Genomic DNA, 24,532 nt, shown 5'->3' on the forward strand with positions numbered 1-24,532 from the left:
GGCCCTGTCCACTGGGCATCCTGCTGCTGCAGAGAAACCCGCCCACCCAGGGCCACCGACCCCACCCCCTGCCTTGAAATTTAAAGGAGGCCGGAGCTGTGCAGGGAGATTGGAGCTGAGGTCCTGCAGGAGCCCAGGGCTGAAGAGAAAGCCTCTCCCAGGGAGGGAAGGAAGACAAGCAGTGACGGTAGGTAGAATTCTGTGACTCTCTGTCTGCCCATCTCCTCTTCTCTCTCTTAAAAGTCTTTCTGGCAAGCCGAGCCACTAGAGGAATACCTTAATGAGGGACTGACTTTGTAATGCAGGCAAAAAGAGGATTAGTTAGAATCAGTGCCCAAACAGAGCCTTCGTTCTGTATCTGCATTTCATTGGGATAGGCTGAAGCTGTTTTGAAGGGCGAGGTGGTCAGGGGAAGAGAGAATAGGAGGGATTATGTCTTGGAGAAGAAATCTCTGCTTGCAGAGTAAAGGGGAAAGTGAAAAGAATTGTAGAGAAATGTTCTGAATAGACAATGGGAGCACCTCATGACTAACGGGCAAGAAATGTGAATGAACTGAGCTGCCTCCGGGATTTGGGGCTATCTGAGCCTGGAGGGTCCCTGGCCATGTCGGGCTGCCCTCCCTACTCCCCCCCCCCCCCACCTCCCTGCACCCAACAGAGCCCATCAAGAACTTTAAGGAACCGGGGCTAGGGACGCGGGATGGTCAACTTGCCTCCGAGCATGATTAATTAGGTGGGAAGGGCTGGGAAAGAGAAGGACGAGTCAGAGAAAGGCCTCTGATCTCCCCCCACGACCCCTCCCCATCTCCACTGGTCAGTTTGTCCTCTGGCGTTTTGCCCAGTGTGCAAGTGTGAGGTCCTTTTTAAGGATTCTCAATTACAGGGGGGAATAACATCAATGGCTTTTCTTTCAAGAGCATTCTACAGGAAGCATATCAAAGCTTTCTAGATTTTCACTGTTATTATCTTTATTTTCTTAACCTCACTGGGAGGGAGGACAGGAGGGAGCCAGGAAAGCAGAAAAACATGCTGAGCTCCCAGGTAACTAGTGACAAACTCAAATGCAAAGAACTGTGGTACCAATGATTGAGCTGAGCCGGAGACCACGCTGGAATAATAATGGTGGTCTCCTGCAGTGGATTGACGACAGAAAAAAATTGTGTGTGTGTCTCTGTGTGTGTGTGTTTGCAATTCCATGAAGATATTCTGCAAATACAACTATTATGGGGAGTCCCCTCAAAAGTAACTTCCTAGCAATTCTTGCCTGTGGGGTCAGGAGGACTCATCCTGGGATCTCAACACTGACTTGTCTGGAATCAATATATGACAGTCAGTGTGAGTGCTTCCTGTAAGCACAGAGCCAGACTCGAGGCACCAGCAGGGATTTGTAAATATTGAAACAGAAATAGCTCCATTCCACCCATCAATTTATTCTACCTAGAATATTCTCAGAGACACCAGCCTCAAAGCTCTGGATCTCATCAAGAGCAAAAGTAGCTCCCCACTGCCCAATAGCTCAGTCTCTGTCCAGACTCTCTAAGACCAACTCAGTGTATTTTGTGATGCCTCTTATCAGATACTCCTGGTATCTGTGCTACTCCTCAGTGGCTTCACCGGAACAGCTCCTGCAGCCAGGGAGTAGCTGAGGGACAGCAGTGTTGCTGTTTTTTGTCCTCATTGAGGATGGGCTCTGGGACTTGGCTTTTATTTCCTTGGGTCCTAACGTGTTGAGCAGACTATGCTCAGTACCTTTCCAACTATTGCAGCCAACATCCCAGCCACATCTAGTGACCATTCCCGTCTAAGGCTTTTGTAAATGAGTGTCTGGGACCATAGAACATTTGGGGAAACTTACTTTCCGAGGGAGGCCTATTACTAAATCTGCAAGCAACAGCTTTTCTGGTTATGGGGTTTTATAGCAACTGAAGGGGCCCTCTGGCTAAGATCTAGCTTCAGGACTTCCAAAGCTTCTAGTATGCATGCAGGTTATTTTCTATCAGCCAGATGAGGGGGCAACATGGTTCGTAGCAATGGTAGTGAATTTACCTCTAGTCAAAATACAAAGTCCATACACTTCTCAGAGATACTGAGTATCTGGTGGTGAGGAAAAATTGGGGTTTTGGGTTGAAATGTTCAATTTCACTTGATTATCTGGCATTGTGCACCTGCAGCCTCAGAATAATATTTTTATTCTCTGTGAGTGAATTGCAGCACTGCTCTGGTAAGGTGGTTAGGATGGACAACGGGTGACCAGAATATTCCATTCATTCCTTCTTTGGGTCATTAGCTTTGCATGGAGAACAATTCTGTCTGTAGCTTCAGGCTATGAACCTTGGGCAGGTTCTGGTACTTATCATGATTACCCAGAAGATGCTAACTAGATGGTCTTTCTCTAAAGCTAATGCAACGGAGTGTCCTTAGCAGCTGCCTAGCACTATCTGTGCAAACAACCATGACCCAGAGGGCGACTCTTGGCTAGCACACCCAGCTGAGTTGCAAAGGACGGTTTGGCTATTTGGTGCTCCAGATGCATGCATCAGTGGCTTGGAGAGGTCGGCTGGGGATTGATCTATAAGATCTGATTCCAACTTGAGCCTCTGAAGTAACCACTTCAAGGTCAGGCTGAACCCAGATACCGGGAAACCTTTGTATTCAAAGCCTTTTCTGTTTATTATATGGTCCCAAATATTCCATTAATTTACAACTAGACATTAGGGAATTGAAACTGAACATGCCCCAAAGGCTCTTATGTCCTTGGAACTCTTGGGCTTTCCAAAACACACTTCCTCCTAGGGATGCCCTTGAAGGCAGAGGCTGGGGTTTGTGAATCAACTTTCTTTACCCAATGGAAGGTATTTGTGCTGAAGAGTAAGCAACTCTGGCTGCTTGCTGCTGTTATCCTGGACCCCGCACAGTGGTGTCACCTTGGGGATATGCTGTGTCAGGAACGCCCCTTGATTTTGTTCAACAAACAGCTTCTATAGTATCAATTCCAGGAGCCTACCTTGACCAGCCCCCTACCTCAATGAGAGTGAACTAGATCTCCTTCCTCCACATTCCAACAAGACCCTTTCTTCCTCTGCATTTCCACCTTCTATCCCTACATCGCTGCGTATCACAGTGCTGATCACACTGTACTGTGATTACCTAATTACTTGTCTGTCCCGTTCCTAAACCATGAGTTTCTGAGGATACAGTATATATGTCTTTATACCATGGAGCCTGTGCCTGGTACATGGTTGGTGCTCAAGAAATGTATGATGGTTGGGGCGCCTGGGTGGCGCAGTCGGTTAAGCGTCCGACTTCAGCCAGGTCACGATCTCGCGGTCCGTGAGTTCGAGCCCCGCGTCAGGCTCTGGGCTGATGGCTCAGAGCCTGGAGCCTGTTTCCGATTCTGTGTCTCCCTCTCTCTCTGCCCCTCCCCCGTTCATGCTCTGTCTCTCTCTGTCCCCCAAAAAATAAATAAACGTTGAAAAAAAAAAATTAAAAAAAAAAAAAAAAAGAAATGTATGATGGTAAATACATACAGTTGGTAAATCTTCACCTGTGAATTCAAGAAAGGAGGAAATGAGACTGAGCTGGGGCTTGAGGGAGAGATGGGTGGGTGGGGGATCTGACAGATGGCATTCGAGGATGACACTCAAAGAGGTTCTTAAGTCCCTTTGTTAGAGATCTTTGCATGAACAGTTTGATGTCAGCTGAATTTTTTGCAGGTTGGGGACAGGATGTAGGGAAACTAAACCTAGTAGCCTACCATGAATAATCTAAAAGAGACTACTGGTCAACTAGATCTTTTGTCACATTCATAGAAAAGAGAAACTGGTTTTATTTTGCCTTCTTGTAGCAAGAGCTGGTGTCTGCCACCTGGGATGCAGAGAAAAAGGGAAGGTTTTGTTTTGTTTTGTTTTCCTTTTTCTGGGAAGCTCCAGTTTCCTTATTTTTATCACATAATGTCTCTGGTTTTTGAACATCTCATGTGGTCGGCATCAGACAGCCCTTATCAGGAGCAACAGCCCAGATCTTCCAGCTGTCTTGGGCACCAGTTCCTGCTTCCTCTGAGAGTCCACAGCAGTCCTGGCTTGTGTGGTGTAAATAGGTCTGGGAAAGGCAAATTAAAAAACAGATTAAAAATAGCATAAAAGATACCACCTCATATCCAGGAAATAAGGGCTCCCGTTAATACTGTTCTGTGCACACGTACATGAAAGGTGTGAACTTTTCTTTCAGTCGTAAGGAATCTGGTTGTAGCTTATCACAAGATGCCCACATGATCCAGGGAACAGGATTTCGGTATTAATGCTTGACCACACTGGGAACCCCACAGAGGGTGGCATCTTTTCTGCCTTGGTAGTTTTCAGTTGTTTTTCCAGGAAGAAGTTGTAGACTTTGGTGCTCCCATTGTTGAAGGACACTTGTGACAGTAAGCATAGCTGACTTTACTGCCCACTGGCCATTCAGAGGGCCTCTGCATGCTTCTTCTCTAATTGCTGTAACAATTCAGCAAGGCGGGAACGATTCGCCCATTAGAAAATCCAGGAAACCACACACAACCTGTAAGTGGTAGTAGGAATTTGAAGTCAAGACTCCAATCTTGCGGGGCGCCTGGGTGGCTCAGTCAGTTAAGCGGCTGACTTCGGCTCAGGCCATGATTTCGGGGTCTGTGAGTTCGAGCCCCACGTAGGGCTCTGTGCTGACAGCTCAGAGCCTGGAGCCTGTTTCAGATTCTGTGTCTCCCTCTCTCTGACCCTCCCCCGTTCATGCTCTGTCTCAAAAATAAATACATTAAAAAAAAAAATTAAAAAAAAAAAAAAGACTCCAGTCTTGCTCCAGTAAATGCTATGCTCCTTGCATTTACATGCTACTCTTCTCATATATCAACTCTGAGCACATTAAAAACATTACAGTCCAGGGGCTCCTGGGTGGCTCGGTCCATTGAGCGTCCGAGTTTGGCTCAGGCCATGATCTCACAGTTTGTGAGTTCAAACCCCGCAGCGGGCTCACCGCTGTCAGTGCAGAACCTGTTTTGGATCCTCTGTACCCCCTTCTCTCTGCCCCTTCCTTGCTCGCTCTTTCACACACTCTCTCTCTCTTCCTCTCAAAAATAAATAAACTTTTTTTTTTTTAAGGTTTAAAAAATATTACAGTCCAGCATCAGGACACAGTAAGGAGTGGTGGAAAGCATGTCGAGTTTGAGTCCTGACACCACTTCTCACAAAGTGTCTCACCTTAGGGCCAAGGCTTTTGTAACTTTTTTATTAATTTTTAAACGTTATTATTTATTTTTGAGAGAGAGAGACAGTGCAAGCAGGGGAGGGGCCGAGAGAGATGGGGACAGAGGATCCCAAGCAGGCTCTGCGCTGACAGCGGTGAGCCTGACTCGGGGCTCTAACCCGCAAACCGAGAGATCATGACCTGAGCCGAAGTTGTATGCTCAACTAACTGAGCCACCCCGGTGCCCCAGCCCTTGTACCTTTTTGAAGTCAGATTCTCTTGCCTGTAAAAACAAGACAATAATATTGCCTTAAATGATTCAATGGTTATAAAAGGGTTGTAAAGTTTGTAAACCCTATGCCTGGCAAGTGGGAGATACGCAAGTGCCTGTGGAGCAAGTGGCATGAATCCACATGCAGTTCTCAAAAATGTACTAGAACATCCCTTTCAGGTGAGCCCAGTGAAATGTGGACAAACTCAGTAATGATACAGTGAAAGCTTCCGATCATTTTTCTCATTCACGTGTGTTGAATTCTGGAGGTAAACTGAAGAATTATCAAGGTATTGCATATTTAATTGCCTTGCAGTGATGATGGCTTTAGGGAGTGGAAGGGATACGAGGAATTACCTTCGTGCTTAAAATGAGATACTGTTTTAGATTAACATCAGATTGTTTAGATTCAGACTTTGAGGTTAACATTTTATTGCACTGACTAATGGAGTCAGCTTTTGCCAGCAGAAGCTTGTTTTTTCTTCACAAGATTATAAGTCTATTAGGGAAGGGTTTCTTGTATTTTAATGGTAAAAGGAGGCAGGATGGACTTCTGTTTTCCAAGACCCACATCCAACACGTCCTCATTCCTTCCAAATATCTAGCATTACCTGGCAAAGCATGGGACGCGAAGCAGATGACAGTGCTCAGTGTAGATTTTTCTGAGTTGCCAGGTTAACTTAGACCCAGGTCATATGCCTATATTTTGAAGATGCCTTGGAAAGAATGCTGCTCTTGAGTGACTAGTGAGATGGGTGAGAGATAGGAGAGGATTCTATTCTATCACCTCATTGGAATGGATCAAGGTGATAAGAAACAAACCCTTCCTCTCTTGTCCCCCAGTTGTAAAAGAGCTCTATTCAAGAAGAGAGAAAAACTTGGACACACAGAAAATGAAGAATTGAAAAGTTAAGAATTGTTTACATGTTGTCAGTTTTTGAAAATGGCTTTTATTCTGAGAGCAGGGCCTTTGTAAAAAGTAGGACCTGTATACGCGGGACCAGGGTTACCAGGCTACTGGCCCCTGTTCTGTGCTCCCTCTGGAACTTGCAAAGGTGAGCTTTTGTGGGGGCCCCACCACCTTTCCTGTGTCCGGGTCCTCCTGCCATCGCACCCCCTCTCTTGCCCTGACCCTACAGACGTGCCTTTGCTGTTCCAAGGAGTTCTTCCTTGGACTACTTTTTTTTCTAATTTTTTGGCATCCATTCTGGGCCATGATGGTTGGGGGGTGGAGGGAGGGTGTTATTTGTTTTAAAGCCATGAGTCATTTTAGAGTATTGGTATTCTTGGAAACTGACTCTCTCTTACTAAGGTTTCCAGAGAGAAGGTTTGCAAAGCAATAATAACCCAGGAATCTCCTCTACCAAAGATTAAGGTAGCAAACCTTGCACACAGTGTAAAATTTGATCATAGTATCAACTTACTTTTGTCTTTCCCTTGCAATTTCCATCTTCTGTCTAGCTTGCTCATATTTCTGCCTTTTTCTTGCAAGAGTAGCAACTACAACTCCCCCAGTTCTATACCTCCTGGAGCAATTGCATTGTTTGCTCCTAGAACCCCAGAATTTGATCGACTGTATTTATGCAGCTCTTTTATTGCCGGTCACCTCCAAGCATGTGGTTGTGTTTAAATAAAATACTTATACCCATTTATAAGTGTGTTAGTTTACACCCATTACATCATTTGTTCTCACAACAGTGAAGACCACAGAGTGTTAGCCCTGGAGGAAACCTCCAGAGTCCAGACCACTTGGATTTGCATCCCAGGGAACAGATTTTATGTCTCAAAATATAGATGCTTTTGCGAAGGGCAGCGTATCAATTTTTATTCAGTCACTCTAACCTTCTGTGAATGAGGATAGCGGTTCCTTTCCGGAGGACAGATTTTTCAGAGGTTAGCATGGAGAAGGTAGGACAGTGGAGGAGAGTGCAAAGGGAAATGCAAAGGCACTGAGGACAACAGGTCACCCTCAGGAATGACCCCCAGGCCCTTCCTCTGGCTGGGTGCCTATCAGTCAGCACTCTGCCATGTTACCACTGCAGAAATGAACACTTGAGTTTCTGGCTGGCAGGATCAATGATTTCTCAGCCACAATGGCACACTTCCTTGGCTCTAGGAGAGTAACCCCCTCCCTGGTTACCAGTCCACTGTTCCCATTTTTCCCCTGGAACAGTCATCATTCACTCTTGTTCAGAAGGGCCAGTGAACAGAGTTAACTCTGTTGCTGTAGCCGGCAGGACCCAACGCAACTTTGAGGCAGGGAGGTCAGAGATGCTCTAGGAGCAGGTGAGGCTGCCGCACACAGATGTGGTCCCACACAAGGGTGCCTGTCCACACATCCTTGAAATGCAGGCCATGCTTTATTTGCCAAGCCATGGGTCCTGTTTTTTTGTGTGCTTGTTTTTTAGTTTGCACAGATTCTTTGTCAACTTGCCAAGCTCCATGTCTATTGAAGTCCATCCACCAGAGAGGGTGCCTTTTGCAAATCTGCCAAAATCAACTTTGTATGCTAGGCTGGACCTGCAGGGGCTGGGTCCTTAGGACCCCGGGGACCACAGGCCTTATGGCCATTCTACCATTACTCTCATACAGTGCTGCTTTCAGGGATTCAGGGATTCCAGTCCAACCAAAGTGAGACATCCTAGTGGTTTGTCTTTTTTCTTTTTCCTTCTCCTTCCTTCCTTTCTTCCATCCCTTTCTCCCTCTTCCTTCCTTCCTTCCTTCCTTCCTTCCTTCCTTCCTTCCTCTTACTTCTTGCTTTTTTAGTTTTCTGACTCTGGGAAACTTAAATATAGCAAAAGGAAGAGAACACAGGAAAAAAAATGACAAGTCTTTGTATTTATAAAATGAACCCCAAAGGACTTCTTACCCTTACACCTCGCATCTGACTGCCACATGGTGCTTCTGCCTTTGGTGGCAGCCTGTGGTTCATGTTGCTGAAGTCTGCCCTGGCAGAGGCCCCATACACCCAGTGTCTGAGCCCCTGTTTCTGGTATTCACTTGGTTCTTTGTCCAGGCACTGCCCTCAGATCGCTACAGCCACCTCTTTAATGAAGGCAAAACAAGGACACATTTTTTCCTCCTCTCCTCTTTCTCCCTTGTCTTTGGACTACACTGCTGGTCTGCTTGCAGGATGACTCACTTCTTTGTCATCCTCTTACCCCGTTCAGCCTGTCCAGCTGCTCTCATTGCCTCTGTGCAGCGAGATGGAGCTGTTGCCTTGTTGGAGACTGTCACTGGGTCAGCTCAAGGCCCGGCAAGGCCCAAAAAGTGGAGGAAGATAAGGACAGATAGAACAGAGATGGTCTCGAACTCTCCCAGGAACGGAAGACAAAAGTAGATCCCTTTGCCCCTTATACCCCTTAGTCGCCAAAGGGTTTAAACATCATGCAGCTGTGGGAGCCGCCACTCCAGCCCTAAGTCATGCTGTGCCTCCCTGATCTGGTCCCCCTCTCCCATTTGTCCAGAGAATGCAAATGTGTTAATATTCCATTTCTCACTTCACAACTTTCTGACATCTAGAATGGTGTTCCATTTAGGAGGACCCAGAGTTTGTGGTTGTTATTAGGACCCTGAGTTCTTGAAGTAAAACGGTATCCCTGTATCCCGGTGGGCATCCAACCCCCTGGGCTTAAGCTAATGAGTTTATTCAAAGGGCTGGTTGGTTTGACATGCAACACTAAGAAGGGTTAAGTTCTTTGTTGATTGGTGACTCGTTTACTAACTCATTCATTGTTTCATTCAACGGTTCTTCATAAAGTCCCAAGAGCTTAGAGGTCCCCCTAACCTCAAGGCCTGGCCCAGATAATAAAGTATGGGACAATCTATACACTACAAGAATCAGGACTAACATCAGGAAGAAAGAGGGGGGATGCATGTAAGAAGGTCCATTTTAACTTTTTTTTTTTTAACGTTTATTTATTTTTGAGACAGGGAGAGACAGCCTGACAGGGGGGAAGGTCAGAGAGAGAGGGAGATACAGAATCTGAAACAGACTCCAGGCTCTGAGCTGTCAGCACAGAGCCTGAAGCGGGGCTCGAACTCACGGACCGCAAGAACATGCCCTGAGCCGAAGTCGGCCGCTTAACTGACTGAGCCACCCAGGCGCCCCAAGAAGATCCATTTTAAAAGGTTATAAAGAAATGGGATGAAATGAAGAAGGGAAATTTAAGAGGGGTTTCGGGCCATTTTAAGAAAGGGGAAAGGTAAGGAAAGCTGAGAAGGAAAGTCCGGAGCAGATCCCTGTGGTCAGAAGATTATACTGAGTGTTCTTGTTTCTGATGGCCTCAACTCCCTAACTGCTCTCTTCTGAAACTTCAACTTCGGGAAACCTGTGAGCAGTAGAGAGCTTCCTCCTCAGAGTGAGAAAGCCGCCCCCCTCCTCCAAGAGCACACCCTACCCTGCCCTACCCTGCCCTACCCTGCCCTACCCTGCCCGGGAGGGGGGCCTTGCTTGACACACCAGATTAAAACAAAGGCCCAGATCCTGCCTTCTTTTGGCTTCCTTCCCAGTGGGGGAGGGGCTGGGGAAGGGCCGTGCTGGTTGGCAGACACCCTCTGAGCCTGGGTGTGGGAATCTCGTTGACCAGCCCCCGCTGCCCTCTCACTCCCTCTCCCTCCTCTGCCTGTCCCCGGCAGCCCCAGAAGAAGCAGTGGGGCAGAAAGAGTCCTCCCACCGCCCCACTCGCTCTTTCTTTGTCATCCTCGCTCTGAAGGGGGCCTGTGGCCAGTGAGGGGAAGAGCACTTCCAACAGGGAAGCTTTTTGCAAAGAAACAAAGAAGGAGCCAGAGCCAGCCCAGGATGAAAGTCCTGGAAGCCCCTCATCTGACAGGGCCCTGAGGACCCTGGGGATGGGGGGAGGGGTGGGACCAAAAGTTGTTGTGACTGAAGGGAAATGAGTCAAGGGAAGAAATGCCCTGACTTAATTCTTGTGGACAAAGGAGTGAGTGGGTCTGCCAGACCACAAAATAACACCCCGACCAACTAACCTACTTTAAGCTGCTGAGAGCAAGATCACTGGGGAACAGCACATGGAAACTGGGAATTTTGGGTCCAGGAAGATCTGAGTGTAATAACCAAAAAGCAGATGCTTCTGTTCCTTTCTGCCAACCTACACTTTGCCGGGCCCGTCTGTAAAATCCGAGGGAGTGGTGGGGAGGGTGTGAGCTGGTGCAGGGGAGCATTTCCTGTGCTGGACCAGGAGGCGTGCCAGTTAGGAACCCAGGTAATCTGAGGTAGGCTGGCTCTGTAACGCGCCCGCAATAGAATCCCTACGGTGTCCTCCAAGAAAGTCAGAGAGGGGACATTTCTGTGGTTCCATCTCCCAGGGCAGGAGTTCACTTCTAGGAAAATCAAGCCAGGGCCTGGGGTACCCAGGCTACCAAGAAGTGCCAGGGATGGCCTACGCTACTCAGCCCACAGACATCCCTGGGCAACATGATCTTCTAGCAACCCATGTCCATTGATGGACTAAAGGATAAACAAGATGTGGTCTATACACACAATGGAATTTTCTTCAGCTTTAAAAAGGGAGGAGAATCTGACACATGGCCACCACATGGATGAACCTTGAGAACATTATGCTAATGAAATAAGCCAGTCACAAACGGACGTGTGTTGTAGGATTCTACTTATGTGAGGAAACTTGAGAGTCGTCATATTCATAAAGACAGAGAGTACAATGGTGGTTGCCGGGGGAGTGGGGAGTTAGTGGGTCGTGGGTGCAGAGATTCAGTTTGGGAAGATGATAAAGTTCTGCAGATGGGTGGTGGTGATGAATGTGCTTAATGCCACTGAACTATACACATATATCAATGGTTAAGATGGTAAATATGCACAATTAAAGGAATCTTCCAGATATTTGTGGCATTTCCCTCTGTGGGAGCGGATGCTGGAGGGGAAACGCCATGATAAAGTCATGGGTTCTTGAGTTTTGTCATATTCCTTCATCTCTCAATCACACCATTGAGCTTTTTTCCCTTCTTCTTCCAGAATTTAAGGGACGCTCCAAAGGAACGATGAATAACCTGAGGAAAGAGCTGGTGTTCACCCTGCTGTTTTGTGGGGCAGCCCTCACCTTGCCCAGCCAGGTGGGTGCGCGGGTCAGGTCTGTGCCCTCCTCCACGGGCCTATGGACCCTCAAGGCCCTCGGGAGCCCAGGGTGGGCTAACATCAGAGTGGAGAGGCAGAGGCCAGCATTCGCAGAGTATAGTGCACATACTCCTCTCTGTGCGGGATGCTTGGGATTCAGGGTTCCGGGGGCAGAACTCTAGGCAGTTCTGCTGACCTCAGTAAACCGTTCTTAATTCTACCCCACTGCCTCTGACTGCCTTCTTTGGAGCTGTTTTTAAAGAATGTGCTTGAATCAATCCATAAAGTATTTGGGAAAGATAGTGCCTACGCAGTGAGCCGTGGAAGCTGGGAAGCCACCAGTGCGACCCGCCATCTGGGATGGGAGCTGTCCTGAAGACATACTCTCTAAAAATGCCCAGCAAACAAGAGCACCATCATGGAAGGCCCAGCGAGATTTTAGAGGAGAGAGAGTTGGGGATGGCTACATGGAGGGAATCGGCGGGTGTGTGTGTGTGTATGTGTGTGTGTGTGACTACAATTCCACTCGCCCCTTGTGGCTATTTAAATTCAGAATTAAATAAAATTTAAAAATCCAGTTCAGGCTATGGTATTGGACAGCACAGGTATTAAAGATTTTCATCATTCAGAAAGTTATTGTGGCGGCACTGGTCTAGAAGGGGAGGAAGAATTAGAAAAGAAGGCAAGAAGTGGACACTGCACCTGGGGCCAGTTACCTGAGGGGGGGCTCCTGGGGCAGGTGGCATCTGATTGGCAGGTGCGCCGGTGGTCTCTGGATCAACCACCATTGTTCTTAAGATACCCAATATGTGCTGACCCTTCCTCCACCTCTGGTGGCTTTGCAGGAAATCCACCCACGATTCAGAAGAGGAGCCAGATCTTACAGAGGTAAGATGACGCTGAGGTCAGTGGAGGGGGTCAGTGGAGGCGGGAGGCAGAGTCAGGGCTTAGGAGCTCCGGGTGCTCTGTCGGGGAATTTATCTGCCACCACACCCAGCTTACCTGAGCTGTGTGAAGGTGAGATTTCGCAGGGTGATTCTGCAAAGGCGCCTGTGTCCCCCTTCCCCCCCCCCCATCACTCAGCCATCCACCCAGTTAGCCGAGGCCGGGTTTGAGAGGCCAGAGCAGGTGGCCCTCAGGGAGTCACAGAGCTGGTGGGAACCTGCCAGCTCAGTGGCCTGAAACCCTGTGACACAGGTGAGAAAACTGAGCTGGAGATGGAGCGGTGACCTGCCTAAGGTCACCCCGTGGCCAGCTGCAGCTGTGCTGGTCCTCCAGGGTCTTTTTCCTGGGTTGCAATCCCCTTCCCACCTGAGTCCATGTGGCATCTTTGTCAACTGCCATCTCTGTGCTTCCATTTCTTCTGTCTGGTAAAAATGGGGTAACTAAGCTGGGTGGTCTCACAGGAGTTCCACAGCTGTGGAAAGACTCTCTCTATAAGACCGAGTCTAGAGTCGACTCTAGAAACCTGAGGAACATCCCCATGAGCATTAGGTAGGATTCCAAAAATAAAATATGCCAGCAGCCGGATTGTCTTGACTCTTGTTGGAAGAACTCTGGGCCCAGCTTCAAGTCTGAAGCCACCAACCTGGGGCCTTCATCTCTGTCCTTCATGACCTACTTCCTTCGGGTCTGGGAGGCTTTGCAACACCTCTTTTGAAGTGGAAGTTTCCTCAGAGTGAGTCATGGCAGTTACTCTTAATGCCTTTGCTGTTGGATAAGCATTTCTGACAAGGGTGTCCTGGCCTCAGGGGACCCTCCAAAGAAACAACAGAAAAATTATGTACAATGAGTGCTTGTCACGTCTTTAATTAATGAAAAGTTAAAGATTTGTGAAGTTGGCTTTCTGGTTTGCGAACAGAGACAAAGGGTGAGAATATCAATGCAAGCACTTAGACTGTTTTCATTTATACAAAAAATACTGGCAGGAGTAGCACATTTCCCACACAGACTAAAATGTGGATTTTCTTTCTCTTGGGTTAGCAATGCATCATTTCAGTGTGGTAATACTCATGTGGATCAAAAACTCTGCAGGCAATTTATACGTATACATGTGCATATTTTAGATGAATTAATATGAAAAATTAGAGTCTTACTTTGTAAATGTATTTTGATCGATAAATTCTTCCAAGATGAAGGCCCATCAGAAGAAAAGTAATTAAAGTGGTCTTTGGTGACAAATTCTTAGGTATCTGCTATCTTCCGGCCGAGGGCAAAAAAGGCATGAAGGATGGGTTGTATTAAAAGTGAGCGAGGTTCATATGTGGAATTTAAGAAACAAAACAGATGAACACAGGGGAAGGGAAGGAAAAATAAGATAAAAAGAGAGAGGGAGGCAAACCAGAAGAGGCTCTTAAAAGACAGAGGACAAACTGAGGGCTGCTGGAGGGGAGGGGAGCGGGGGATGGGCTAAATGGGTGATGGGGATTAAGGAGGGCACCTGTTGGGTTGATCACTGAGTGTGTTATGTAAGAGATGAATCACCAGGTTCTACTCCTGAAACCAATACTACACTGTACGTTAACCAGCTTGAATTTAAATTAAAAAAACAAAAAACAAAAAACAAAACAAAACTGAGGGATTTTCTCAGTGGAACCAGGGGCGGGATGTCAGTGTTTGGTGAGTTGTGCCCTCAAGAGGCCAGCCTGTCTTTCATTACAGTGACCTGCAGGGATGAAAAAACACAGATGCTGTACCTGCAGAATGAGTCGTGGCTGCGCCCTGTACTCAGAAGCAACCGGCTGGAATACTGCTGGTGCAACAGCGGTCGCTCGCTGTGCCACTCGGTTCCCGTCAGAAGTACGTATGGGGGCCCCTGGGTGGCTCAGTCAGCTAGCCTCTGACTCTCGATCTTGACTCTGTCATGATCTTGCGGTTTCTGGGTTCGAGGGCTGACAGTGTAGAGCTTGCTTGGGATTCTCACTCTCCCTCTCTCCTCTGCTGCTCTTCCACTCCCACACACACACTCTCTCCCTCTCTCAAAATAAATAAATAAACTTTAAATGTATATTTTTTAAAAATGTACGTATGGACTGCCAGTGGAAGCATCGAGCTTTGGGTCCAGTTTCCTGGGCCCAAACCCTGTATCTCACGTCCCTGGCTTGTCCAGACCTCCTTTTGCCTTGGGCAAATGTGAACATGCTGAGCAAACGAGCAAGCCTGGGGCCTGGGGCTCTGCCTTCACTCACCCGGCCTCAGCTTCCTTGTCTGTCAAATGGGGAGAAAGTAGTACCTACTTCACGGGGCGCAGTGAGGATTAAATGAGTTATTTTTGTAAACTGCCTAGAACAGTGTCTGGCAGGTAGAACGCATTCTTAAAATTTTAACTCCTTTATCCTTGGAACTGCTTTGAAGTAATTCCTTGTTTGTACTTGGCAGGTTGCAGCGAACCGAGGTGCTTCAATGGGGGGACGTGCCGGCAGGCTCTATATTTCTCAGATTTTGTCTGCGAGTGTCCTGAAGGGTTTTCAGGGAAACGCTGTGAAATAGGTGAGTGGTGGGTAGGTGGTGCGAGAGAGGGACAGAATCCCAAATCTTCCCAGGAAGGGGAGGAAGAGTGTGGTGACGGGGGCGGGGTGGGGACAGGGAAGGTCGTCCAAGGGTCGGTTAGGCAATTAAAGCGCTGGGCCCAGTGGGTGCCGTCTTGGGTGCCGGGCTGGAGTCTGGCTCTGCCGCCGGTCAGCTGGGTGAACTGGCCGCCCCGTTTACCTCCTTTGCTCCGGCAGCTTCCGCAGCCAGCCCGCCACACTGGCTTGGGGGTGATGCCAGAGCAGGTGCGAAACCCCTTTGGAAATCTAAAGGAAAGAGGGGGACTCACATGTGAGATGTCACCTGTCCTGTTTCGATCAGATGCCAGTGCCACATGCTACAAGGACCAGGGTATCACCTACAGGGGCACGTGGAGCACAGCGGAAAGCGGGGCCGAGTGTATCAACTGGAACAGCAGCGTACTGGCCCTGAAGCCCTACAACGGACGCAGGCCAAACGCCATCATGCTGGGCCTTGGGAACCACAATTACTGCAGGTGAGAGGGCCGTCCTCCCTACCGGGTGGGCTTTCCTCCGGTGAGGAGCTACTAGAGTCGGGGAAAAGGCCTAGTTCAGATCGGCCATGGTTCCCCAGAGACAGAGAACCAATACATTAGATACACATACAGGAATTTATTATAAGGAATTGGCTCACCCAATTGTGGGGGGGGGTGGCAAGTCTCACATCTGTAGGCAGGCCAGCGAGCTGGGTGCTCAGACAGGCTTTGACAGCACAGTCTTGAGGCAGAATTTCTTCTCAGCTTTTGCTCATAAGGCCTCCCGCAGATTGGATGAGGCTGCCCACAGATGGAGGATGATCTCTACTCAGAGTCGACTGATTGCGGCTGTTAACCATAGCGATCTCTTCACCACAGCACCTAGTTTCATGTTTGATTAATAACTGGGCGTTATAGCCAAGGTGACACATAAAACTAACTGTCACAGGCCACCCCTTGTCAACATGGCTCCTGGGCCTCCTTCAACCATACTTACTCTCCACATGAAGACAATGACCAGGTCATACTTCCACCTAACGCGATACAACTGTCCTGTGTACGACCAGAAATGCACTAACCTTTTCTCCAGAAGAGGATGCAAAGGCCTTGGGTCTGAGAGGGAGACTTCCCTTTTCACCTCCTCTGGCCTTCCCTGGCTGCTTTTTCAGGAACCCAGACAGAGACTCAAGGCCCTGGTGCTACGTCTTCAAGGCAGGGCAGTACAGCACTGAGTTCTGCAGCACACCGGCCTGCCCCAAGGGTAAGCGCAGCCTCCCCGCCTTCCCTGGTGGTGTCTGGGGAAGAAGAGTCTCGAAAGACAGATCTGATAGTGTTTCTACAACTGAGGAGATGGAGGAGTGGGCTAGTGGTTGACCATTTTGTTCACAGAGGGAAGAAAGTCAGGAGACTCAGGTCTTCACCCAGGCCTGGCTTCTAACTAGCTTTTGACCTTGAGCTGGTCTGTTTACCCCCCCCCCCGCCCCACCACCCCCCCCACCCCGACCCTCAGGTTCCTCGTTTACAGAGGAGAAGGTGGGCTGCATGGGTGGTTTCCAGTCCTCTTGAGGATGAACGGAGATTCTCCCTTTTGTGATTGATGGGCCTAATTCTCAATCTCTGTCTCTCTCTTTAAAAATGTTTAATAAGAGAAAATTTCCCAAATTTAAAAACCCTAAGTTACAAAAAAGCACCCTGAGTTCTGTGGTCCTTTCACAAACAATGATGTCACAATAGTATGAAAAATAAGTTTTAAAGTTCTAACCACTCATATACGATAATAATGTGCATTCTGTCTACAGGTAGGTCTGATATACCTGTCTGTGAATTTGAGGGCTCTTTACACTAATTCTTTTTTTTTTTTAATTTTTTAAAATCTTTATTTATTTTTGAGACACAGAGATACAGTGTGTGAGCAGGGAAGGAGCAGAGAGAGAGAGACACACACACACACAGAATCTGAAGCAGGCTCCAGGCCCTGAGCTGTCAGCACAGAGCCTGACATGGGGCTCGAACTCATGAACTGTGAGATCATGACCTGAGCCGAAGTTGGACACTCAACTGACTGAGCCACCCAGGCACCTCCTCTTTACACTAATTCTAAAGCATCCTCCCCACTCCCAGGATTGGTAAAATTGGGACTCACTGGTCTAGGTGGCCCTTTAATTATACTGTTTATAGTGGTACACTTTGCCAGTTTCAAATTGGGAGAAAGGAGGTAAAATGGGGGCAAATAGGTGAAAATAGGCAGCATTCCTGGGTCCATGTCCTCTCTCCTGCTCGAGCCCAACAAATCCTTCAGATCACTGGCAGACAAAATCTGGGAAGTTAGGGGCTGCGGACATGTCCGTCCATTGAGGATCCTTGGTTCGTCACAACCTGTCAAGTACAAACCAGGAAACCCCCTGTTACTTTCAAAGCAGCTCCAGCAATAATCACCTATAATTGAACACAGCATCCCTTTCTGCTGAATGAGAATCAACCCTCAGCATCACTCGACACAGCAACCTAGAAAGCCACATCCAATCATGAAAGTTGGCCCAGCAGACAGAAGCCACTTCGCATCCCTCTGTAAAAGGGCTGGAAGAATGAGGAAAGAGGGGAGGTGGGATGCTATCACGTCCTTCTTATGGCGAGCCTGGCTGCCTACAGCCTCTCCGGCCAGCGGCTCCGGCTGCAAACCCTGATGTGCCTGCTGTAGCATTTAATTGGCTATGTGTCAATGTGAGACTTTCTTTTGTTCCAGAAAAAAACGGAGACTGCTACTTTGGAAAAGGGTTAGCATACCGTGGCACCTACAGCCTCACCACGTCTGGTGCCTCCTGCCTCCAGTGGAGTTCCAGGGCCCTGATAGGCAAGGTCTACACAGCGTGGAAGAACAACGCCCAGGCACTGGGCCTGGGCAAACACAACTACTGCCGGTACGTAGCACAGGGGCCATGGGTTCCTATCTGGGCAGGGGGCAGGAGTGGGCGGTGGGATGAGAGATTTCATGCCTAAAGTTGTATGAAAGACTCAGTGGGTGGGAAGGAACCATGGACATTATCTGGCCGCACGTATTCATTTGCTGGAATAACACCTGTTATGAAGAGTGAAGTTCACCAGTGTTTCAGCCCACGTCCCAGACTAGAGATGCCGTCCCACAGCCACTCTGTCCTCATTGTTCTGTTCCTCTGTGGCACCTTTCTCCCAGTGAGTCATAAGAGTGTTATAGCATTGCTCACGGTACCTTCCAACACACCTGCGAGATGACGATTTTATGTTGCTGATAGAAAAACAAAGTTAAGATTGTTTTCCTACCGTGAGATCTCTGATGGAGCCAAGTTCAGAACTCAGGACCCTCCTGCCCAGCTCAGTGTTTTTGCCATCGGTTTACTGAGCCTCCTTCCTCGCTCACGTGGCCTGTGATGGGATTGAAAATGTGATTGAGAACCTTGACCTCTCTCACCATCTAGGAACCCAGATGGAGATGCCAAGCCCTGGTGCCACGTGTTGAAGGACCACAAGTTGACGTGGGAATACTGTGATGTGCCCCAGTGCTGTAAGGGCTGGCCCTTGGCCACCTCCCTCTGCCCAGTCTTACCTCCTGGCCATTTCCTCTACCATTCCCCGTGTCTTCACAGCTGTCTGCTTCAGACCCAGATTTTTAGGAGGGCCTTGGTGGGGAGGGGCCTCCCATGACTGGAGCCACGGTAGGATGACAACACTCTGGGCAGGTGCTCATTTCCCACGCACGACCAGGATGGGAGGGGCAGAAAGAAAGAGAAGAACTTGCCAGTTTCTCTTAGCATTTATTAGGCTCTAAACTTCTCTCTCCAGTTGCCTTTATTAATGATTGACCATGAGGTCATAGTGAGCATAGAGGAGGATAGCTCTCATATGTGGCTCCCTAGATAGCAAAGTGCTCTCACTGTGTGCTCCCGACAACGTGGTGACAGGCAGTCCTCCTACGTCCAGCTTACTGATGAGGAAAGCAGCTCAGAAGTCATGTGGCCTGCCCAAGCTCACTGGTCTCTGAGCCACACAGCTGGGGTCTGACGCCGCATCCTCGGACCCCACAGCTCGTACTTCTGCTGTGAGCTTTTCCACCTTTCCCACAGAGCCCATTTAACACAGGGGAACTCTGGAGGGGGTTAACACTGGGTTAGTGGAGGGGGTAGAAGACAGAGAAAATTCAAGTTGGCACATTTTGCTAAAAAAAGACACTGAGAATAGATTATTATAAACTTTTTTAAAGTTTATTTATTTTAAAAGAGAGAAAGAGTACAAGTGTGAGAGGAATGGGGACAGAGAGAGAGAGAGAGAGTTTGGAAGAGCATCCAAGCAGACTCCATGCTGTTAGCGAAGAGCCCAATGCGGGGCTCCGAACTCATAAACCATGATATCATGATCTGAGACGAAGTTGGACACTTAACCAACTAAGCCACCCAGGTGCCCCTCTGTTTATAGATTATTATTACTCAGTTCCTGTGAATGCACGTACCTGCCAGAATGTTTCTCAAGGAACATATTATTTAACTGGGCAAGTAAGACACAAACCACCAATGAACTCACAGCCAAAGTCCTACATGGTAGGTCCTCAGTGGGCAGGATCAGCAAGCTCATTCAGAGCCTGGTGGGCTGGGAGTGTTAAGAAAGCCTCAAGAGGAGTTGGGATTTCACCTAAGCCTTGAAAAGTGGGTAAAGTTAGTAGATGGAAAAGAAATGGGGAACCATTGCCCATTGGAGGAAGTTGCACTGCCACGTTATTTCTGCAGCCAGGAAGCAGGTGCAGGAAAAAGCCAGGAGTAATGAAGCATGGCAGAAAGACCCCCAGTTTGGAGTCAGGCAGGTCTGGGTTCTAATCCAGGTGCCCCTGTGACTTTGGGCAAAAATTTCCCAGGCTCTCTGAAGTTCCATGTCATGAGGGTTAAAGGAAGTGTACCTACGATGGTTGGCATGTACCATGTACTCGACAAATGAAAGCTGTGGTTTTTATTACCATGCAGACTGTCCTCTCACTCTGTGCTAACCTGGAGAAGTGCAGTAAGCTTGTAGAAACTTGGGGTTCCAAGAGAAGAAACCAAGATAGGTGCTCAAGGAACCCCCCGCCAGGGACCACAGGTCTGACGTCACTTCTCTTTCCTTTCCTCTCCCAGCCACCTGTGGGCTGAGACAGTACAAGCAGCCTCAGTTCCGCATTAAAGGAGGACTCTACGCAGACATCACCTCTCATCCGTGGCAGGCTGCCATCTTTGTCAAGAACAGGAGGTCACCAGGGGAGAGGTTTTTGTGTGGCGGAGTACTGATCAGTTCCTGCTGGGTCCTGTCTGCTGCGCACTGCTTGCAGGAGAGGTAGGCGCTTCAGAAAAACCCAGTAGGTCTCCCTAGACTCTAAGGCCTTGAACCCAGGCCTGTTAGAAGAAGCCTCACAGTGAGCAGAGCATAAGGCTGTTTCTCTGTTAGGTATCCTCCCCACCACCTTAAGGTGGTCCTGGGCAGAACGTACCGAGTGGTCCCTGGAGAGGAGGAGCAGAAATTTGAAGTAGAAAAATACATCATCCATAAGGAATTTGATGACGACACTTACGACAACGATATTGGTAAGATGTCACATTCTCCCTGCTGCGGATGGCACCATACACAGTCACACACGTGCACTCACACCTCTTCCCCCCCCACCCTCTCCTCCTCCTTCATCTTCCTCCCCTCAAGTCAGAAGCAGCCCTTCCCACGCGGCTTATTCCCTTCTTGCTTTTCTCCCAGCACTGCTGAAACTGCAGTCAGACTCGCTCCAGTGTGCCCAGGAGAGCGACACTGTCCGCACCGTCTGTCTCCCTGAAGCTGACCTGCGCCTGCCTGACTGGACAGAATGCGAGCTGTCTGGCTACGGCAAGCACGAGGCGTGTAAGTGGAAGGAAGTCTCGGCCCCATCCTGTCTGTCTGCAAGACAGCAGGGCATGCACTTTCTGGCGGAAGAAAAAGCAGTGACGAGAACGTTCTAGCCCTGGTTCAGGCACTGATGTAAATGTAGGCAAGTTCCCTGCAGACCGAGAACCCCTCACCTTCCCTACTTCGCAGGGTCACTGTGCAGGCCACGAAGGGTCTGAGTAATACAAGTGCTTTGAAGAGCTTCAGACTTCAGGAAGGTTCTGATAAGAAGTGGAGTACAGTGATTAGGGGGTGTGGTTCTTGGACTCTCTGGTCGCGTAGTCCGGAGATCAAATCTGAGATCTGCACCTTGTAGCAGTGTGGCCCAGGACGGGGATTTTTGTTTTACACTGTCCCAATCCCCTGTGTTCTCACCGGTAACATGGGGTAGACTTAGCTACCTCCTTGGTGAGAATGAAATGACAGTAGGTGAAGGCAGTGGTTTTCAACTGGGGTGATTTTGCCCCCCCCCCCCTCCAGCCAGCAGACCCCGGCAATGTCTGGAGGCATCTTTGATCGTCACAACTCAGGATGGAGGTTTATACTAGCATTTAGGGAACAGAAGCCAAGGATGCTGCAGACATCTGCAGTGCCCAGGACAGCCCCCCTCACATTATCTGGCCCCAACGTCACCAGTGCTACTACTGAGAAACCATGGGCTAAACTCTGTAAGATTTCTGGCTTTGTCAGTCAAAACAATCTTGACGATTTTGTAGGCGTCCACCTAATATGTGTGAAAGCTCGAGACAAGTTAGCCATTATTAGAAAATTTGGCTTCCTCCCTCCAAAAGGTTTACAAATAACTTTCCCTAAAACCATCGGACATTTTCCCTTCTCTCTTGCAGCTTCTCCTTTCTATTCTGAGCGGCTGAAGGAGGCTCATGTCAGGCTGTACCCAGCCGGCCGCTGCACGTCACAACACTTGTTTAACAGAACCGTGACGAACAATATGCTGTGTGCTGGAGACACACGAAGTGGTGGGAACCAGGCAAACCTCCATGATGCCTGCCAGGTAAACACGAGAGTCTCGCCAGAGCCTGAACCCACCCAAGGGTAAAAGTGTCCCTTGGCCAACAGGCTCTGAACCAAGAAAAAAGTTACAGCCAGAACCAGGGGATCTCATCTTGAGGAGGCACTGGAAGTTCAAGATGAGGGCCTCAAAGAATAACACAATCAGAGAAAGATCAAAGTTACCCAAAGTTATGAAATCTAAACTGCAGGAAATTTCCCCAATGTCTCTACCGGAAACTCCACCTGGTTCAGGGTTTCCTGTAGGCCCAGGCAATTGATTGACTATTGAAGTGATGGATAAAGCAACACAAATTAAGCAGTTCTTTTTTTTTTTAATGTTTATTTAATTTTGAGAGAGACAGAGACAGAGCACAAGCAGGGGAGGGATGGAGAAAGAGGGAGACACAGAATCTGAAGCAGGCTCCAGGCTCTGAGTTGTCAGCACAGAACCCGGCACAGGGGTCAAATTCATGAACCACGAGATCGTGACCTGAGGCGAAGTCGGATGTTTAACTGACTCAGCCACCCAGGCACCCCCAAATAAAGCAAATCTTGACTTCTGGGGGTGCTGGAGAACTGGGGTCTGCCACGTAGAAGGGGGAGGAGGGGCTGCAGCTTACTAGGAAGGGGGACATGGATGATTTGTGAGAAATAAGTTTTAAAAACTCTTATTCAGCCCTAATATGAGGTTTTTAGCCTGGGAAAGCAAACTATTTCAGGTTGTCTGTGTTGGCATCCTCATCAGAGTTAGTACTTCTCTTTCGTGATAATGAGGGACTAGGTATGGGACACAGACCAACCTGTGGCATTAGGACCTAAATATAACCAAGGCACAGTTATTGATGAGACATTTTCAAACCTACAGTGTGTCAGGCTCTCCATCGAGGGCCTGGGGGTTGGAGGGGAAACAAAAAGAAGGAAGCAGGGCTCTTGCATCAAAGACTTTGTGGGCTTTGTTCTTATAAGGTAATCATATCAGCCTCTGCCCTCAGTTCCTTGACAACCTTTGTCTCTTTCTGAATGATTTCTTCAGAAACCTCAGCTGTACCCCTGGCTCAACAGTCATAAAAAGTTGTATGCAAAGTGAAAATATGATCTGCAAGCTTCAAGTTAAAAACAAAAACAAGAAATTATTTTGGTTCAATAAGACGGTAACAGCCAATTACCCAGAGTCTTACAAAATGTCGTGTGTCGTTCTCAGAGTTCTTCATGCTCTCTCCCAATTAATTCCTATAATAACCTCATATGGTAGATAGCATGAAGTCTATTTTACAGAATATTGAATATTGAATACAGAATAAGAATATTGAAGCACAGTGAATCTAAGCCCACATAGCTAGTAAGTGGGAGAGTTAAAACCAGGGTTGTGGCCTGAAATGTCTGAGCAATTATCTCAATTCTACTTTGCAATGTAGAACCTAATCCCCTACAGGATCAAGATCTTTGAGATAACAATTTCCCTCTCTGAGCTAAGTACTTTGAAGAATACGATATTAGCACTACAATATTAACCCTAACTTCCCCCTAAAGAGTCTGTGTGTTGTGCAAACTGACCTGTTCTCTTTTTTGCAGGGTGACTCAGGTGGCCCCTTGGTGTGTATGAAGGACAACCACATGACTCTAGTTGGCATCATCAGTTGGGGCCTTGGCTGTGGGCAGAAAGATGTTCCAGGTGTATATACCAAGATTACTAATTACCTAGACTGGATTCAAGACAATATGTGACCATGACCAAGGACTCCCAGTTCCCTGACATCATGGGAGGAAGCCCCAGCTTCCTCCACTTCAGAAGACACACCAAGGCGGGGTGCTTCTTCACAGAGATGAGCCATAACACAGTACAAGTGGGTGGCGGGTGGGGGGAACCGATAGGAGAGGGGAGAGGATAGGTTTTCACAGGTACTTCCCATTTTAGAAGTTTCCAGGGGCTAAGATTGGATTTCAGACTGGAGTCTGTCAGCTGAGAAGACAGATAAAAGCCAACCCCTCCTGGAATACAACCATCTAGGGCAGAAGAGAGGTAGACCAAAAGCCCCACCTCCTGATCTGTCAACATGTGGAGTGCTGAAAATGGGACCACAAAGATGAAAGCATGTCTCAGTAGTAAAAAAACAAAAACAAAAACAAAAACAAAAAACAACCCATTATCTAGATCCTTCAGGAAGGAAGGATTGCTTTAGAAATGGAATGTCTATTTATACCCACAAGGAAGCCCAACACGGGCCTGCTAATACGGGATGGGCTGGCTGGCCAGATCATGTCCTCAACATCTTTTAAATCCAGTGTTTGGCTTTTCCCTTTCTCCACTCTACAGCTCTTGGAAGGAAATCCTTTTGTGGATAGTGTAAATCTTTTTTCTGTATAAACTTTATAATAAAACAGGAGACTTGTATCATTTTAATACCTGACAAACTAGGCTTTAGTATATTTATATCAATCCATTTTCATTTTTACTTTGTTGCCACACCCCTGTATTATACTGTGCTGAGATAATAAATTCAGATATATTTTTCACATA

The 24,532-nt window shown here is 48.0% G+C and overlaps 1 protein-coding gene and 2 long non-coding RNA genes across 3 annotated transcripts; 1 reads left to right on the plus strand and 2 right to left on the minus strand.

Moving 5' to 3' along the window:
* PLAT (plasminogen activator, tissue type) lies at window positions 1-24,532 on the plus strand. Its single transcript, XM_045459212.1, has 14 exons — window positions 1-187; window positions 11,475-11,572; window positions 12,419-12,461; window positions 14,235-14,372; window positions 14,952-15,062; window positions 15,423-15,597; window positions 16,266-16,357; window positions 17,840-18,014; window positions 18,549-18,634; window positions 20,232-20,427; window positions 20,539-20,675; window positions 20,839-20,979; window positions 21,849-22,015; window positions 23,587-24,532. The coding sequence occupies exons 2-14, from the start codon at window positions 11,501-11,503 to the stop codon at window positions 23,737-23,739; spliced, it is 1,686 nt and encodes a 561-aa protein (XP_045315168.1). The 5' UTR covers window positions 1-187; window positions 11,475-11,500; the 3' UTR covers window positions 23,740-24,532.
* On the minus strand, window positions 15,719-16,283 carry LOC123588378. The gene is made up of 2 exons (XR_006707826.1): window positions 16,176-16,283; window positions 15,719-15,978 (listed from the first exon to the last, which is right to left on the minus strand). It is a non-coding gene; the product is annotated as an uncharacterized LOC123588378 (long non-coding RNA).
* Window positions 17,346-18,974, minus strand: LOC123588369. Its single transcript, XR_006707823.1, has 3 exons — window positions 18,677-18,974; window positions 18,394-18,495; window positions 17,346-17,472 (listed from the first exon to the last, which is right to left on the minus strand). It is a non-coding gene; the product is annotated as an uncharacterized LOC123588369 (long non-coding RNA).

Source organism: Leopardus geoffroyi, chromosome B1 (assembly GCF_018350155.1).
Source record: "Leopardus geoffroyi isolate Oge1 chromosome B1, O.geoffroyi_Oge1_pat1.0, whole genome shotgun sequence".
Lineage (NCBI taxonomy): Eukaryota > Metazoa > Chordata > Mammalia > Carnivora > Felidae > Leopardus > Leopardus geoffroyi.